The sequence below is a fragment of the Vulpes vulpes genome, chromosome 2 (genome assembly GCF_048418805.1).
Source record: "Vulpes vulpes isolate BD-2025 chromosome 2, VulVul3, whole genome shotgun sequence".
In the NCBI taxonomy this organism is placed as follows: Eukaryota; Metazoa; Chordata; class Mammalia; order Carnivora; family Canidae; genus Vulpes; species Vulpes vulpes.
In genome coordinates this window covers 53,600,301-53,618,338 of record NC_132781.1, presented here as the reverse complement: position 1 = coordinate 53,618,338, position 18,038 = coordinate 53,600,301, and the positions used below count along the sequence as shown (strand labels likewise).

At 56.1% G+C, this 18,038-nt stretch overlaps 1 protein-coding gene across 2 annotated transcripts in view; it reads left to right on the top strand.

The window, feature by feature from the left end:
- NCS1 (neuronal calcium sensor 1) overlaps positions 1–18,038 on the top strand; it is a 48,839-nt gene that overhangs the window by 18,250 nt on the left and 12,551 nt on the right. Inside the window, exons 2-7 of one of the 2 annotated variants that reach the window (XM_072748360.1) lie at positions 2,186–2,291; positions 3,022–3,046; positions 14,154–14,292; positions 15,504–15,582; positions 16,785–16,873; positions 17,233–17,310. In XM_072748360.1, coding sequence (XP_072604461.1) covers positions 2,249–2,291; positions 3,022–3,046; positions 14,154–14,292; positions 15,504–15,582; positions 16,785–16,873; positions 17,233–17,310 — 453 coding nt within the window. In that variant the 5' untranslated portion in view covers positions 2,186–2,248. The remainder of the gene's footprint in view (positions 1–2,185; positions 2,292–3,021; positions 3,047–14,153; positions 14,293–15,503; positions 15,583–16,784; positions 16,874–17,232; positions 17,311–18,038) is intronic. The other variant, XM_072748359.1, reaches the window with a different exon arrangement.

Below are 18,038 nucleotides of genomic sequence, written 5' to 3'. Positions count from 1 at the left end.
CTGGTTACATCCTCATGATCAGATCCAGGTTGACTGTTTCTGGCAGGAGAACTCCATGGATACCACGTCCTCCTACGGCATCAGGTCAGGGGGGCACCTGATGTTGGGGCGTTTCACTATTGGAGAGGCCAGGTTTGATCAAGGACAGTCATCTTCATGGTCATATTTTTGTTGTGTGTTAGCTAAGATATGGGCAGCACAAGTCATTGGTAATTTTGTGGATATTGAAGCTTAGACTGAATCTGGATCAGGCAAGTAAACGAAGTAAATGAGCTGATTTAAAGAAACATCTCGAGTGAATCATCGGACTGGTGGTTAGGGAAGAATCGAGAAGGTAGTATGGGAATGGCTGGGCTCCTGGAAACCCAGACAGAATGATAAGAACGCAGGTCTCGGCATTGGGCAGATCCGGACGGTGACAGTGGCCATGGGTCCCTTCCTCAGGTCCCTGGCTCAGCTGCCTCACCTGGACAGTCAGGTTCACACTGGTCACCTCCAGGTACCTGAGCCCAATAGAGGGGCTCAGGTAGAAGGCTGGGCCCCCAGGGGGCTGCCTGCTGTCCGCCCCACTCAAGACCCTGTATGGCTCCAGGTAGGGAAGCAGTGATGGCCTGCTGGCCCTGGCATGGTGCCAGGGGATGCCTGATGGCTTCTTCTGTTTCCTAAAGGTTAATTAGCTCCTTAAAGCATCAGTAGGGCCCGTCTCCCCCACCCTAGCTCACGTCCCCCGGGGCTTGGCTGCCTGCTGATCACCCAGTGTTCTGTGTTGGGGACCATTCTGATGGGGGAGGGGCAGCCAACTGTGTCCCCCCCCCCCATGGCTTCTACATCCTGGGGACTTGTGGGGAGCTTCTGAGCTAGGGGACTCCAGGGGAGCCTTCTCTGGCCCTGGGAGCCCAGAGGTCAGCAGTGGATCTGCCACCCAAGCTCTTACCACTTAGCTCCTAGTGTTTCTGTCACATGATGCCAAGGTCACACAAAGTCATGCAGCTCTTCATCTGATGTTCTGGGTGGAGGAGGTGCCCAGCGGCCTTCATCCCAGGCTCTGAAGGCAGTCCTGGCCCTGCCGTTTCCTGGCAAGGTGACCTTGGGTTACTTCAGGCCAGTGGACTCAGTTGGACCGCGATGTCGTCGGGGAAACGGGCCCACCACCTGCCTGTGGGATTCGTGTGCCGGAGAAGGGCATCAAGTCGTTTTAGTCTACACAATGGCCTGTGTTACAGATGAGGGAACTGAGGCTCGGGGAGAGGAGGTGCTTTGTCCAAGGACCCACAGCTGGTATGAACCCAGGAGGCCTAGTCTCGCTCCAGAGTATGTGCCTGGAAGCTCCCGCCTGTGCTGTGCTGGGTCTCCTGGGTCTTTCCAGGTTTGGGCTTTGAGCATCATCCCCTTGCCCCTGCTGCCCTTCACTGCCGGGTATGGGTGGTGAGTCCAGGGCAGCCGAGCCCGGGTTAGACCAAGGTCTCCTTCCTTCTCCACCTGCACACCTGACTCCTTCCCACCTTCTACCCTCCGCCAAAACTCCCTTGGAAAATGGCATTTTTTCCACCAGTTCTGGCCGATCCAGGTAACCCGCGCCGCCCGCTATCGCTGTACCTTCTGTTTATCAGCTGCCTATTCAGGGGCTGGTCTCTTCCCTCTGCCTGGGATCTGGGCTTGTGGGAAGAGGGGCCTGGGGGCGGCCTCCAGCCTTCCCGGGGAGGCTGACCACCAGCTTCTAGGCTGCAGAGTTCAGACCCTCACCCCATCACTTCATGTCCTGGCCCCTTCGTGCCTCAGTTTCCCCATTTGGAGCCAGGGCAGAGTAACTCTGTCTTCCCTCTGAGTTGTAGTCAGGGCAGCTGAGCCAAAGCACAGAGGCCCGCCTGGCATGGAGCCGGTGGCCACTTGGTATTTGGCAATTGTTACAAGCTTCTCTTGAACTGGGTTTTTAACAAGTGGCCTCCTCAAGTCCAGGCAGGCACGCGAGTTCAGGGACACCCTCTCGGGCCTCCCCTCCCGCTTCCCTGGGACGAGGTTGCAGTTCCTTTTCTCAGCTGACCCCACCTTGCACCCACATTCCTGTCCCTTCGTTCACTTGTACGTGCGTCCCTTCCTTCCACAAGCCTGCACTGAGTGCACTGGCATGCCAGGGCCCGTGCCAAGGATGCACGAGCTTTCACACCTGTTTTCATTGAATTCCCAGGACAGCTCATGAGGCTGGGACGTTACTATTATGCCCTCTTTACAAACAAGGAGAAACTGAGGCATGGGTTGCTGGAGGCACCTTCCCGGAGTCAGCCTCGCAGAGAGTGAGTGTGGCCTGGCAGGGGGTCATTACATGTTCTCATTCAGTAATTAGAGAGAGAACCCTGGTTTGTTTCCAAGCTGGGCCAATTTCATATTCTTCAGGAAAAAAATTGTTTTTTGTTTGTTTCGTGGTTCAATAAAGAATGACTCTTTGGGCTCAGCTGGATGTTCGACTGCACTATGTGGCTTGTCCTGGGTGTTGGTCATGGCTCTGTTCTTGTCTTGCCTGGAAAAGAACCTGCAGCTAAGTGCTGTGGGAGGTTGGGGGGCAAGCCGAGGAGGGGAGGGTGCCCGGTGCTGCCAGGACCCTGGGGTGCTCAGCCTCTCTGCCCCGGCCCACCACATGCAGGCCAGGCAGCTGAGCACCTTCCCTGACTGTGCTATCCTGGGGATGAGAGGTGGGGCACGACGGATCTGAAACACTGGCCTGTGGGGGTGACGCTCCTTCCTGCCCCCCACCCAGACAGCACGGAGAGCCAACCCCTGCGTGTAAGGGGCTGCCTTTGCATGTCCTGTCCTCATGGGATCAGGGGGGTAGGCCAGTGCTGTCCCCGCTGGACACAGAGCTGCTGACTCGACTGTTCACCTGGGGGCGCATGTTCTTGTTCGGAGCCAGCCAGCAGGCGGCTGTGGGGCCACGGGGTTGGAGAGGGCAGGAAGGGGGCTCCCTGGGGTCTGCACAGCCCCTGGCACCTCCTAGAGCTAAAGGGCTGCTTCTGTTTTCTCTTGCAGTTACCGAGAAGGAAGTCCAGCAGTGGTGAGTAGCTGTTTTTTCTCAAACTGTTGGTGGTGGGGCGGGGGGCAGGGCCTGGGGGTGTTGGCTTTGGGCTGATGGGACATCCATCCAGCTGCCCAGGACAGGGGCATGCAGACAGGCTTCTGAGTGGGGCTCAGCCACCAGCTGGTCCAGGCAGCCTTCGTTTAGATTCTTTTGATCACAAGGGACTGAGGCAGAGCCAGGTGAACTGGGAATGGGGAGGGAGTGTTGGGAACTCCTTGCCTTGTGTGTCATCTCTAAGGCCTACTGCCCTGCTCACCAAAGAGAGGGGTTTGGACCACAGATGAGCCAGGAGACTGGGTCCCAGGCCTGGCTCTTTCCCTAAACTGCTGGTGGCCTTGAGAAGTCTCTTCCCTTTTCTGGGGTTGAGCCACCTCTTCTATAAAGTGATCAGTTAGACTGGACCAAGGATGCCCGAGAGGTTTCTTCTTGGATGCCAGCCCTGATCAATCCATAGTGGGTTATGTTAAGAAGGATTCTGAGGCTGTATGTCCTGGAACAAAGGGAAAGTGGAGCAGCGAGGGACTCATGAGGGCTGTAATGGGTTAGTGATGCCTGCCTGGGCTGCGGGAGAGGGGAGGGGCATATTGTTGTCTCTGGGTCACCTGTGGGATGTTCGTGGTGCTGACAGGGAGGCTCACACTAAGGTCCACCTGAGGTTAGGTGGTCCAGGAGGGGAGGAGGCAAGCCCGAATGACTTCCAGGAAAGTTTGGTGGTTTAGAAATGGACTCTAGGGCACCTGGGTGGCTCAGTCAGTAAAGCATCTGCCTTTGGTTCAGGTCCTGATCCCAGGGTCCTGGGATCGAGCCCCGAATCTGGTTCTCTGCTCCGTGGAGAGCCTGCTTCTCCCTCTTCTTCTGTCTGCAGCTCCCCCTGCTTGTGCTCAATCTCTGTCAAATAAATAAATAAAATTAAAAAGAAAAGAAAAGAAACGTTTGTAGAAATGGGCTCTAGAATGCTGACTAGGCCTCAGGTGATTCCCTGAACCTCAATTTCCCTGTGTGTATGGCAGGAATGATGATACCCTGGAAAGACATTCCCTGGGAAAGTTATAGCATAGTGGCCAAAGGATGAAAGCCATGGCCAGTGGTCTTCTGTGCACTGTTCCGATGGGGACTGGGCCTAGAGATGTCGTACCCCCCCCCCACCCAGCCACGAGACTCCTGGGCAACTCTGCAGGGGGCAGGGCTGGGCTCCCCTAGGGGCCACTCAGCACAACTCCCCATCCCTGAGTCCGGGCCACAGAGGGGGACAGCTAGCTGGGCGACTCTGCTCATCCCGTGCTGGATACGGAGCCGGGTGCCCAGAACGTGGATGGTTCTTGGGGGTAGGGTGGGAGGGGCGCATGGAGGGAGCAGCCACCACCACCTTCCTCCTCCCCCACATCTGAGGACCAACTTGTGGGTCTGATCTGCCTCTGACCTCATTTTCATTCCTCCACTTCCCCAGGTGAGCGTTCCAGAAATGTTCCTACTTCTGGGTCTTTATCCCGGCGGCTCTGCCTTCTAGAACTCCCCGCCCTTCCTTCCTGGGCCCTTGTCTACTCATATCTACCTTCTGGAACTCCCTCCCCTTCTTTCCTACCTTCCTGAAAGCCAGCCGAGCTTTCCCCTCCCAAGGCTCACCTGAGTCTCCCCCTCCAGGAAGCCTTCTGGGATTCCCCATCTGTGCATTTTCTCCCTCCCTCCCACATGGCAGCCAGAGGGGACATTGTTGAATGAAAACCTGACAATGTCCAGCTTCTGCCTAAACCCTGCCTGGAGCTCAGGGGAAGGCCATTCCTTCGGTAAGGTAATGTGAGCGTGAGGACCTGTGTGGTCTGACCCTGTGGGCCTCTCCAGTCTCACCGCTGTCTCCTTCTGCCACCTGGCCTGCCTGACCACCTTGCCCTCTGGGCCTTTTTGCCTGGTCTGTCACCACGCCCCCCTGCTCCCCTGGGACACCGCTCCACTTCTTTGCTTGGCTACCGACTCCCACCCTCAGGGCTTCTCCCCTGAAACCCCAGGACTCCCAGGTCAGTGAAGGCGCCCCCCCACCTACAGCTGGGGACACAGCAGGCAGTGGTTACTCATCTGTCAGCCTCCCTGCTTCCTTTCCTGGCCCTGAGGGCTGGCCCGCTTGGTTCACCCCTGCATCCCCAGGGCCTGGCTGCAGCAGGTGCTCAGCCCCCAGGAAGCACATCCCAAGGGCCTCACATCCATTGCCTCAGTGACTCCTGAGAGCTGCCCTGGGAGCTGGAATTGTGTCCTGCAAGCTCTCACACATGGCCTCATTCCGTTCCTCCTCACCGGCACCCAGGGGACAGAGGTGGATCCCTTCATAGCATTTCCTAGATGGGGCCCCTGAACCTTCGGGCCCTGCCTTGCTCACATCTGTGCTTTCCCTGGGGAAGGCAGGGCAGAGCAGCCGGGTGGGATTCAGAACCAGGGCGCTGGGCTTGAGTACCCATGCCCCACATTGAGCAATCTTGGGTAAGTTACTTGACTTGTCAGGGCCTTGGTTTCCCCATCTGGAAAACGAGGGTAATGATAGTCAAACTTTATAGGAATATTGTAAAGAACAAATTATCTAATCCGCATAAAATATCTGGAGCAGAGCCTAGTGAGCGTGTCCCTGTTGGTGGTATTGATAATGATCCTGATATCATCCATCATCAGTACAACCCATGGAGCGGTCTGGAGATTCAGGATCCCCTCGTCATTATGACTATGGGAAAACTGAGGCCCAGAACAGTGGCATGACTTTGGATCATTTACCAAGCTGGTATTTCAGCTTCGAGCTGGACAAGGACTCAGCCATGGGAGGGCTCAGGAAAGAGCAAGCTTGGATATGCGGTGGGAACAGGCTCAGCATGTTTGAGGCCCGCCCGTGAAGAGCCGTGGCTGAGGCTCCCATAACAGAGCTGGGGCCCCAGGCCTTGTGACACCCAAACCTCGGGGTGGGGTGACTCTCTCTGAAGAGTTATAAAGACAAGAGCTGATCTTTCTCTGCCAGAAAGTTCTATGGGGCTCAAGTACATGTCCTTTGGTTCATTTTGGAGGCGCCTTCAAGGTGAGGAGACAGCAGACTCAGTGCCTTCCTCCGGCCCTCCTGGGTCAGCTCACGGCCCAGCTCACTGTGGTATTCTAGAATGGTTACATCCCGTAGGGTGAAGCTAGACTGGAGATGATTAAACAGGATACACATGCCACCACTCTCCTTGCCCAGTGCCCATAGCAGACATTAGTAATGGATCACAGATTATGGCACTCTGGATCAGCCTCTTCCAGTGCTGATCCAGTGGCACTGGGAGGCCAGTGCCATTGTCACAGGCACACAAAATGAGACCACTTGTTACCCCTCGATCGCCCCGAACCTCACTGGCTCGCTGGGGCTATAGGTGGCCCACCATCCCCTCTATGTTTTGCAAGGAAACAGGTAGGATGAGCACCTGCATCCCAAGCGCCCTGGCCCCTTCTCATGGGATCCTCTTTCCACTCAGCCCCCAGCTAGTCCTTTCATGTCCTAAACAGCTCTCAGGGCACTCAAGAGCTGGGGACCGTGCCGATGCCTGCCCTCCCTGGGAAAACTCAGGGTTCCCGAGCCTCACCTGCCAGGGAGCAGACCATCTGGGTGGGAGTGGGGAGCCAGGAGGGAGGCATATGCAGAGACCCACCCAGCCACATAGAGTTTTCTCTCCTACCTGCAAAGTGCCTGCATGGATCCAGCCCGAACAGTGGCTTTGGCTTCCTCCTGTCTGTCTGTCTGTCTGTCTGTCTCTACTCCACCCTCTCTCAGTGCACGTGGAATAAAGCCCTAATCCCTTACCTCGCCCTCCCCGGGATCTCTCACTTCACCTTCTCCCTTGGCCTTGTGGGACCCACTGAGGACCCCCACTTGCTGTCCCTCACCCACACCAGGCTCACTCCTGCCTCCTAGAACCCCCGTCATTGCTGTGCCCTCTGTGCCCACATCTTGGCATCTCCACCCCAGTGTCATCTCTTCGGAGAGGCCTGCCTGACCGCCCAGTCCCTATTTCTCCAGTGTGCTGTAGGATCACCTTGTTTCATCCTGACTTTCTGAAGCCACTGTGCAGCGGGGTAACCAAGGCCTAGGTTGTCAGGAGTGCAAGGCCAGACTGCAGCATTGGGGTGCTCAGGCCAGCGGCCCCAGAGCTTGCATTCTGCACCGGGCTCCCATTGAGTGCTCCCTGGGGTCATCTCAGGGTCTCGCAGCCCTGCACTGCTGTGTGCTTCTCTGTATTTGCGGGGAGGAGGCTGGAGGCTGAGTGGTGAGGTCAGGGTTGGGGTCCACAGCCAGCTTGGGCCCCTGCCCCTTGCTCCTGACCATCTCCGTTCCTGTGCTGAGCCTGATTTATCACCACGGCAGATCTGGAACCTCAGTGGGGATTGAGAAGCTGCAGCAGGTCCCAGGCCCTTATGATGATTGTGAAGTTGCTGTCACTCAGAGAGGAGAGAGACAGCAGGGCACAGATAACCTGCCCCCCCTTCCCCAGCCCCAGATCCCCATGAACACAGGCAGAGGGCCAGGAAGCTGGGAAGTAAGAGTGTGTGGGGTGGCAGCACCATGTGTTAAGGTTACCTTTCTCTTTTATATTTTCTATTTTCCAAATTTTCTGAAGAAATTGAAGCTCAGAGGGGCGGAGACACTTGCCCAGGTGGCCCAGTGCTGTGTATGTGTGTGTGTGTGTGTGTGTGTGTGTGTGTGTGTGTGTATAGTCAGGGCCCAGCTCACTCCACCTCCATGGCCCAGCCTGTGGGAGCTCCATTCTGCTGGCTCTTGCCTGGGCAGCCCCCCAAAGCTGAAGACCACAGGGGCTGAGGGGAAGGACAGAAAGGAAGAGGCATCCTCCTCATGGGTGTGTTTGGGATCCTCCTCCAGGATCTGCGCTGGGAGAGGGGCACCACGGGAGGGGGGTGTTTGCAAAGGTAATGGTGCACCACTGGGGCCACGCTGGGGCTGATTGCAGCTGGGGGTGGGGGGAGGTGATGCTCTATGGTGCATCTGTGTCTTCCCCACCCTTCCCGCTGCAGAAGGCCATGTTGCCACGCTTTACCCTGGGCATGGAGGGAGGAGGCCGGCAGGAAGCTGCAGCCTGGTCTCAAGCTGGCTCCCCGGGTGGAGTGAATCTTGGGAAGTCCTAGCAGGCTGAGGCCTTTGGGCCTTGCTCAGTGGCCCTCAGAGGACAAGAAGCCAAACTGGAATTGGACCGCCGCGTCATGGCAAGGATTTGTTCATTCATTCACCTACTCATTCACTTGTTTGCCTGGGAAGCCTTTACTGAGCACCTACTGTGTGCCAGGCCAGGGCTGGGGGCCAGCCAGCACCCAGGGAGACCTGGTGGCTGGAGTCCCCTGGGGGACACAGGCATGACCCAAGCTGGTGCAGTGGGGAAGTGCTTCTGTTAGTGGCGTTCAGCCTTTGCTGCTTTATGAAATGGCAGATTTCTTTTTTCCTTTCCCTTTCAAAGAAGTGTAAGAATGTACTTGTCAGAGCTCCGACTTTGTCTTCTCATCCCCACCCTGTCTCGGAGAGCTGGCTCCCAAACACAGCCAACCCTGTCACACACCCCTGCTCATGAGGCTGGGAACTATGCAAGGTGCTCAGGAGCCGTGCCCGTTTCCCAGGTGGGGTTCTGTAGCTTGCTTTCTGATTCCCAGAGCTGTCTCTGCTCCTGGGGAACTAAGACCCCCTGTTCTCGAACAAGACTTCAGGACTAGTGACAGGTACAGAGATCATTGATTTAATAAAATGTCTTCTTACTTCAATAAAAAAAAGACTTAAAAATCAAAAAATAGCTTCCACAAGTCCTCGTAACTAAGGACGGTTTATAAAAGAGAAAGCAAATCTAGGTAGACTTGTGATTGTCGTTTGGTTTGGTTTTTCAAAGCTTTTGTTTGCTGCAATAATTTTTTTAAAGTTGCTCATTTTTTTTTTTTTTTTTAGTGGCGAATGGTCGATTGTTTTCATGGTTCATTGATCCATGTGGATGTAAACAACTCTTACTCTCTAGGATTCATTTTCTCTAATCACATACTGTATTACACCAAACTATATCTGTATTTGACATTTTTATACCTTCTCTGGAACATTCTGTAATACTTTTCATTATCTTTTTTTTTTTTTATAAGATCCTACTTATTTGAGTGAGAGAGAGAGAGAGAAAACATGAGCAGGAAGAGGGGCAGAGGGAGAAGCAGACTCCCCACTGAGCAGGGAGCCCCATGTGGGGCTTGATCCAAGGATCCCAAGATCAGGACCTGAGCCAAAGGCAGATGCTTAACTGACTGAGCCACCCAGGTGCCCCACATTTTTTCTTTAATGTGGTGAAATACTCATAATGTAAAATTCACTATCCTGACCATTAAGGCTATGTAGGGGAGTGGCCTCCGAGTGTCTCGGGCTGAGTGACTGGAATGGGTGGGGGCATTGGGGGTGTCAGTGTTCTAGAACCTCCTCCTTGGGGCAGCTGGCAGGACAGGGTGGCTGGGGCAGGGGCAGTCCATGGCATCTCGGGCTCTGCTGTGTGGGAGAGGTTGGGAGTAGGAGCTCGGCATCCAGCAGATGTTCAGGGCATCCTTCACTGTCTATGACACTGCTGCCATTTGTGGAAGCTCACCCAGGGCCTGGGAGGCAGGTACTGGTTTGGTTCCCACCTCACCAGTCAGGAAACTGAGGCTCAGAATGGAGAAGTCACCTGCTGAGGGTCACACACGGGTCAAAGATGGGTGCTGGGATCAAGCCCGGTCTGCTGAGGAAGCTTGAGCCCTTCCTTTTCAGTTCTTTAAATTATAAAAAAAAAAAATTTAACTTGTTTATTTGACAGAATTCATACATGCTCAGTGCAGCCGATGAAACCATCAGCACAGAGCTAATAATAATAAATAAAAGGATCTTTTCCCACCTCCTTTCCACCACACACTTGGGGCATTTGTCTGAAGTGGGTGGCATGGCTCCGTGAGGTCTGTGTGGTGGATCTCCAGGGCTGTCAGTCATTGATGGTGCCTGGAGATTGTGGGGCTGGGCCCCAAGATCCTGCCCCAAATCCTGACTGTTCTGGTCACCCCAGGTTATCAGTTTGTGGTGGTAACCGCAGCACGATTTTTGTGTCTCCCTCCCCTCGCCCCCAGCCTGGCCTGTTCTGCCCCAGTGGCAATGCTGGGACCTCTGTGGCCTCCCCCGGCCCCCTGAGTCCAGAAGCAAGCAGAAGGGGCTGAGGAAGTGGGTCCACTGAGCACTTTGGGCCTCAAAGGGCAGGATGTCTGATCCAGCCCTCCCTCCCTATTCAGCACAAACACAGAGGTGTGGCAGAGGGTTCTAGTTCTGGCTGCCTTATTTGCCAGCTGTGTGACTCCTTTCAGCATTTACTGAGCACCTACTGTATGCCAGGCACAGTGTTGGGCCCCACAGATGCAGGGCTGGTCTAGGAGACATGGGCCACCAGTGGCCTGGGTGCTGCACCCACTGGTTCAGCATCACATAGGTTATGCAAGTCAGTCACCAGGCACAGCCATACAAGGTGCCACCGAGGCCCTGGCCAGGGAGAGGGTGCTGGGCGTGCTGGGACCAGAGCGTGACTTGGTCTGCAGTGGCCAGAGGGAGCTTCTGTAGGGGAGACACCAAAGCCAAGAATGAGAGGGTGAGTGGGAATCAGCAGGGTAGGGAGGGGAAGAGCCGCCTAAGCAGAAGGCATGCTGAGTGAAGGCCCTGAGTCAGGGCAAGACTTGATCTTCCCCAGCCTCAGTTTCCCCATCGGTAAAATGGGCATACTAGTTCTTGCCTCCTGGGCTCAGTGGGACATCGTGCCTGGAAAGTACACAGCCATTTGCCTGGCTCTCAGTAGGTCTGGGGTGACCCCCCATCCCTGCTGTGGCTAGGCAGAGCGCCCCCACCTTCTCAGGATGAACAAGGGGGTTGCACGGTGTAGGGGTAGCAAGGCTTCACCAGATGTTAATGCAGTGGTGTTCCCGCCTGGCTGGAGGAGGGGAAGGTGATCCTGGGAGGCAGGAGAGCTGGGTCTGAGCCCTGATCTTGCTGCTAACTTGCTGTGTGACCTCGAGCCAGTCTCTCTCCCTCTCTAGGCCCCCAGTTCCCTGTCAATCCACAGAAAGGTCGGGAGACATCCATGGTTCTCTGGCCATCTGAAGGATGCTCTCAGGTTCTGGCCGTGGTCCCAGGGGCTCAGGTATCCCACTGGATACCTGGGCTCTCACTCCCCTTGCCCCTGTCTGGCAGTTTGTATGCCTGTCTGTCCGTCCGTCCATCCATCCATCCATTCATCCATCTCCCTGGACAAACACTTACTGAGACCACATGGTACACCAGGGCCTGTGCCAGGCAGGGGGCTCTGCAGTGTCAGAGCAGTTACAGTTGGATGGGGACACAGCCTGGGGCACACATGATACAGCGCGCTGGGGTCTTCCAAAGAGTGAGGGAGCAGAGGAGCCTGTCAGGCTCTGGGGGACCTGGCCTGCATTCGCGGAACGAGTGACATCTAAGCTGGGACTTGGTAGTCGTAGGTGAGTGGATCAGCCCAACCTTGAAGAAAAGGAAGATGTGTGTTTTGCAGGCAGAGAGGACCTGTAGGCAAGGAGGCCTGGAGATCGTATGGCAAGTTTTAGAAAGTGTGGTTGGGTGTGGAATTATGAAGGTGCCCGGCAAGAAGAACCTGGGGCATCAGGCTGGGACATGCCCCCCCCCCCAGGGGTGGGCTTCCTGGGGCCCTGTGACGGTGACAGCCTTTGCAGGGGTAATTGGACAGGCCCCCCCTCCCCCGCAAGGCTCCCCACTCTGTCAGCCTCCAATAAAGGCTATAGGGCCCCCACCACGGGCTCACGCAGCTGCTCTTGGCTCCTACCACGCTGAGCAAACCGCCTTCCCCTCCCAGAGCCGCCCCCCCCCACAGGGAGCCACCCGCAGGGACCCTCTGGGAGAGACTTTTGTCTTCTCTTTATTATTGTAACAGTCTTTTCAGATCACTTAAGTACATATATCCACTGTGGGGAAATGAGGGGCTCTGGGAGTGATCTGGTGACATAGAAGCCTGTGGGGGGGAGTGAAGGGGGCCAGGCACGTCCCTTCCTCCTGCCCAGGGACCTGTCTTGGCCAGGGGGGCCCCCGGGTCTTGGACCAAGTCTTGTCCCTGAAACGCACCTTCTCCCCAGCTGTGTGTTCTGCTCAGGTCTGAAGTTCGGAGTCCAGAGCACCCGGCTGGGAAGAAGAATTTAGGGGAGGGACCTGCAAGGGGTGGAGTGGAGTCCCTTCCTGGTACCTGCGGTGGGAGGGCACCCGACCTCTTACCTCATCTGTGAACCCCGCATCACTGAACCCACCTGGCAGGGCTAAGGTGGCGACTGCGGTTCGGAGCAGCCAGGAAGGCTGAGCTCAGAGCCCGGGACCCAGGGCTGTTACCAGAGGTCCAGATGGAGGGTGAGATGGGGCAGCGATCCCGTTCCTGAGCAGGGACCTGGCCTCCTTCCTGCCCTCCAGCCCAGCCCCTGGAGGGAAGCCCCCACCCACCCCATTCCATCTTCCTGCCTCCCCCTCCTCCCAGCAATGCTCATCCCTGGGGAGCAGCTGGTGTGTTAGCCAAGAGGCTTGTTTTCTCATTAACCTCTGACCTCAGTTGCGAGGCTGGAGATCCCTGAGTGTCCTGCATGTCCCTTTAGGTCCCTGTGTGTGCAGAGACCACCCAGGCCCCTTAGGCCACCCCCTGTGGGTGGAAGACGGAGGCTTCTCCACATGCTCCCTCTCTGGAGGGGCCCCCGCCACCGTGCCACCTCCGAGGGTCCAAGCACGGGACGCTCGGAGTCAACCTCCCGGGACACGAGGGTCAATGACACCTTCACCAGAAGGTCTCCATTAGAGCAGAGCAATGGGGCAGGTGAAAGTCTCAGCGACGCCGTGGCTCTGAGCATCTGGCCTCTTCAGTGTCGCCTTTGACCCCCGCCTCAGCTCCAGTCCGGGGTCGTGAGGACGAGCCAGTCCCCGTCCGGAGCCCCAGCCTCCTCACTCTTCAGATGGGCTTCCCTGCGAGCTTGCAGCCCGGCCGCCTTGGGCCATCAGGGAGCATGGGCCTGCACCCAGGGGCCCCGAGAGCTAAGGGCTGGGAGCAGGTAATGGCTGATCCCTCGCTAGCTTCCCTTTATGCTGGGAATCCTCCTCCTCCAAGGAATCCTCCTCCAGCTGGGTTGCTAAGCTACCCACAGGAGCCAACTCATGAATTGGTTTACAACAACTCCTCCGAGTCCCTAATACGAAAGACCATGCTATTGACGATTTTTTTATGCTCAGCCCGTGTTAAGTACTCTATTTCATCTCATGTGATCCTGACCCCGACAGGTGTGATAGCTGTCCCCTTTTATGGATGCGGGCATTGAGGCTCAGAGAGTTGAAGGCACTTGCCCGAGGTTGCACAGTCTGCAGATGGCAAAGCTGGAGTTTGGACTACAGAGCCATGCTGCCGTCAGCGGGCTGCGTATCTGCAGGATCCTGTGCTGGGCACTGGAAATACAGGGTGGACCAACCAGGATGCCCTCTGAGCTGGCTGCGTCCGTTAGCACAGATCCCTGGGAACAGAGGTGGGGGGTGCATACTGGGGGTGCAGGCGTGTGGGAGGAGCCAGCTGCCAGCCCCATATGGTGGCTCTGCCCACCAGCAGCACCGCCAGCACCGCCAGCCTGCCCCCCTCTGTGGTGCCAGGAGGGGCTCAGTGGAGAAGGTGGGGGAGGCGGAATGCCTGATGTAAGCGCCACTTTGGGGGGGCTGGTTTGTGTTAATTGTTTCAGCTCCACCGTGTGGAGTGCAGGCCTGGGGGACTGAGTGCTCTGTGCACAGTGTTAATTCTCACGGCAACTCTTACACCCCTTGTATGGATGAGGCTCAGAGAGATGCAGTCACCTGTCCCAGGTCACACAGCTAGCCAGAGGCAGAGGTGAGATGAGCCCCTGCTAGGACAGCCAGGCCTGGGCCCACCACCCGCCGGATGGAGATTCACAGCCTTCTGGGGTGCTGGGCAGGAGCTGCTGGTAGGTGGGTGGTATTGGCGCCTCCTTTACCCTCTCTCACCTGGTCTGCTACCTCCAGGTACAAGGGCTTCATCAAGGATTGCCCCAGCGGGCAGCTGGATGCTGCAGGCTTCCAGAAAATCTATAAGCAGTTCTTCCCATTTGGAGATCCTACCAAGTTTGCCACGTTTGTTTTCAACGTCTTTGATGAAAACAAGGTGAGCTGGGGATCGACAGGCCGGCGCCCAGCCCAGGTCCCCTCCCTCCTGCAGGCACCGCAGCGTCTCCACACCCACGCTCTCCTGCCGATGTTCCCTTTTGGAGAAGGAACATGCACCCATGTGCACATGCACACACACGCACAGACGCTGATGCATACAAATACATGACTACGTCTGCACACACATGCACACACGTACACAATGCACGCACCACGCCACCTGGAGATGTGTGCACACATACACATATGCACTCATATGTATACTTGACCTTTCTCTTACAAGCACAAAATGCAAATGCTTGCAGGGATAATCACAGGATTTAGAATCATGACTGACATTTACTGAACATTTACTACGTGCTAAGCTTTTTACATGGATTATTTTGACTGAGGCTTTGCAGTCAGCTACCTGTGGGGTAGGTCCTTTTAATAACTCCATTTTGCAGCTGGGGAAACTGTCTCTGAGCTCTTTTTTTTGTGCCTGCCTCCTTTCACCGAGCATTATGTTTTCAAGGCTCATCTGTGTTGTAGCACACGTCCCCTCCTGGCGATGGCCGTGCTGACAGTTGGCGTATCCGCTGTCAGGGCGCCCACGGTCCTTAGCACCCCGTCCCACGCCTGCATTTTTTCAGTCTCCCTCATGTTCATGGTGGATTCACTGTGACGAGTTTGCACGCTCTGTGCTGCAGGACACTCAATTGTTTCTGTCGTGTCATGCCCTGGCTTTCTCCTCAGGTGCCGTCAGGCTGACAGTCACACAGTCTGGCCCTGGGAAGAGTTCTGCCCTCCCCAGGTCTCAGTTTCTCCTACTTGCAAAACAGATTTGCAGAGTAAAGTCTAGAGCCATGACTCCTCAAAAGCGTGTGAGCCTGTAGTTCTAGGCCAAGGGGAAAGGAGATTTCCAGGTGGCTCCGGCCCAGAGAGGGGGTGTGTGTTGGTGGTGCCTTCTGACTCTTTGTCCCATCAGACGTGGAGTTGGGCTCTGCCTTTAGCCTCACTCCTTCCTCTGTCCCCTTGGCCTGACCTGACCCATCTGTAATCCTGCCCCCTACCCCATCTCTTGTCATCTGACTCGCACCCTCTCCACTTGGGCATCCGTCCATCGGCCGTGGGTATCTGGTGCCTGCCGCCGCCCATCACGCACCCACGGTCCAGCCTGACCAGAGACCCAGTACTGACCGAGGCCACCCCGCCCCTTTCTCCTGTCAGGACGGCCGGATTGAGTTCTCCGAGTTCATCCAGGCACTGTCGGTGACCTCGAGGGGAACGCTGGACGAGAAGCTTCGGTGTAAGTCCCGTCCCTGGTTCTGTCAGGCAGCCACTGCCTGGGCCCAGGCTTGGAGGGAGCCCAGATCACCGGGCCAGGCCAGATGTCCTGCCTTTCCAGGTCAGAGGAGCTTCCCTGGGGGTGGCCGTGGAGGAGGAACACAGCTTACTGAGAGGCAGGGTAGACAGATGGGGCAGGTCAACAGGTGCAGACGGAGGCCGCGGGTAGTGTGGTGTTGCATTAAGAGACCTGGTTCCAGTGCTGGCTGCATCTCTTAGGACGCCACTGCTTTAATGACTGGTGTCATTCAGCCGCTTCCTCACTCATTCACACAGCAGATAATCCACAGTCCACGGCCACAGTCCGTGCTGGCCAGGAGGTCGGGAAGCCGTGGAGAGCCAGAGGGGCAGGCACCCACTCACAGCTGGCTGTCTAGCATGGGAATATGATTTTGAAAAATCCCATAAAACTGCAGCCGAGGCAAGAAGGGGTGGGTGAGCGGGCAGACAGGAAAGGAACTGACCCTCTGAGGTGTCAGGAGCTGTGCCAGGCAGGGGGAGAGCTGGCCTGGCCAGGAGGAGGGAGGAGGGTGTGCAGAGCAGGGGAATAGCATGTGCAAGGCCCTGGGGCCGAGGTCCAGGCCCAGGCTAGAACATGGGGTACAAAAGGGAGTCTGAAGAGAGGGTGGAAACAGTCAAGCCAGAATTCACCATTCTCCTGGACCTTTATGCTGCATTGCGTTGGCAACAAGAAAACCCTGCAGTTTCTCTTTCTTTCTTTCTTTTTTTAAGGAATAAAGGAGGATTTTATTCTTGTAAAAGCTACACCCCCACCCCTATCCTGGGTGTATTATCTTACTTTCTAAGTTGACCAGAGCAGGAAGCTGCGTGATTATGGGAGAGGAGTGGGTGAAGAGGAGGCAGAGAGTGGTGAGGGGAGAAAGGGGGTGCCCTTGGGGGTCCCCCTCACTCAACCCAGGCTCAGCTCCCGCTCCCACAGACCCAGAACCCTCTCCTTATTTTTAGTTTCTTTTTTTCTTTTTATTTTCTTTTAACCCTAGTTGAAATGTGTGTATGTGCATGTGCCTGTCTGTCCATCCCTGTTTGTCCTGATGTGAATCCTTGTTGCTGATGAGTAATGTGGCTCCCCAGCCTGTTGTGGGGCTGGAGGGGGGAAGGGGCATGACCGAGCCTGCTGACTCCATCCCCACTGCTTGATTGCAGGGGCCTTCAAGCTCTATGATCTGGATAACGACGGCTACATCACCAGGAACGAGATGCTGGACATTGTGGACGCCATTTACCAGATGGTGGTGAGGCCTGGGCCCTACGGGGTAGGAGGGGCAGGAGGGGCAGGAGGGGAAGGAGGGGTGACACATTTAGGGACAGGATCTGATCATCCTTGAGGGTGCCTGCTTGCCTAGCTGGCTGCTCCCCGCCACCCCACCCCACCAGGGTGAGAATTGGCCAGGGGAGGGGTCACCATGTGCATCTGCAAGGTGGGCAGGGGCTGGGGGGGCAGAGTGTTCCAGAGCAGGAGGCGGAGAGAACAGGGGTGGGGTGGGGAGTGTCTGCATCTGGAACCACCCGGATCTGGAGGGCAGATTTTGGGCCAGGACCCCAAAGCCCTGAGTGCCAGGAGCCCACTGGCCACCTTGTCTCTCCCTGGCAGGGGAACACCGTGGAGCTCCCTGAGGAAGAGAACACCCCCGAGAAGAGGGTGGACCGGATCTTTGCCATGATGGACAAGGTGAGCCCCGGGTGAGGCTGGTCCTTGACTGGGGAGGTAAAGTGGGGGGACCAGGCCCTGGACCGCAGTGGGTGGGCCAGGCAGACCCTCAGAGATGCACAGATGTTCAGCTCAGGGCCTGGCCTGCTGCAGTGTCCACCTGTCAACAGCCACCCCCATCAAACGTCCAGAGTTTTAGGTAAGTTTACCCAACACTTCTTTCCTCAGCTAAGATTCTTGACCGTTTTTCCTTCTTGACATGGACCCCTTTGACATATTAGAGAAGTCTCTGAGTGTCTGTGAATAATGGTGTTCGGCGCATCAGATCAAATCCATAGGATCAAAAAGGCAGCTAATGATTTTGGAATAGAGCCATCAAAATATTTTTTAAAAAGAATTTGTGATATAGCGTTCTATGAACTTCTTTATGAACACATTAGATGAGAAGGTGTAGCTGTGGGTGTCACCACTTTCCAGTTTCAAAGCGGTGACAGGTGTATGTGATGCCTGCAGTAGCGGTGATGTGCTGTGAAATTGCCCATGACCCCCACGGTTGACATAGGTCACAAGTACTGCTGGTTCTCTTGGGTATTGTCAACTACCATCATCATGGGTGGTTCGATGCTATTTAAGGGCCAAGGCCACACACTCCTTAAATCTCCCTGACTCATACCTCCTTTATTTAAGGAAACAGAGCCCACCATCCCCCAGACTGGTGTAAATTCTGCCTTCCCCAGTGACTAGCCATG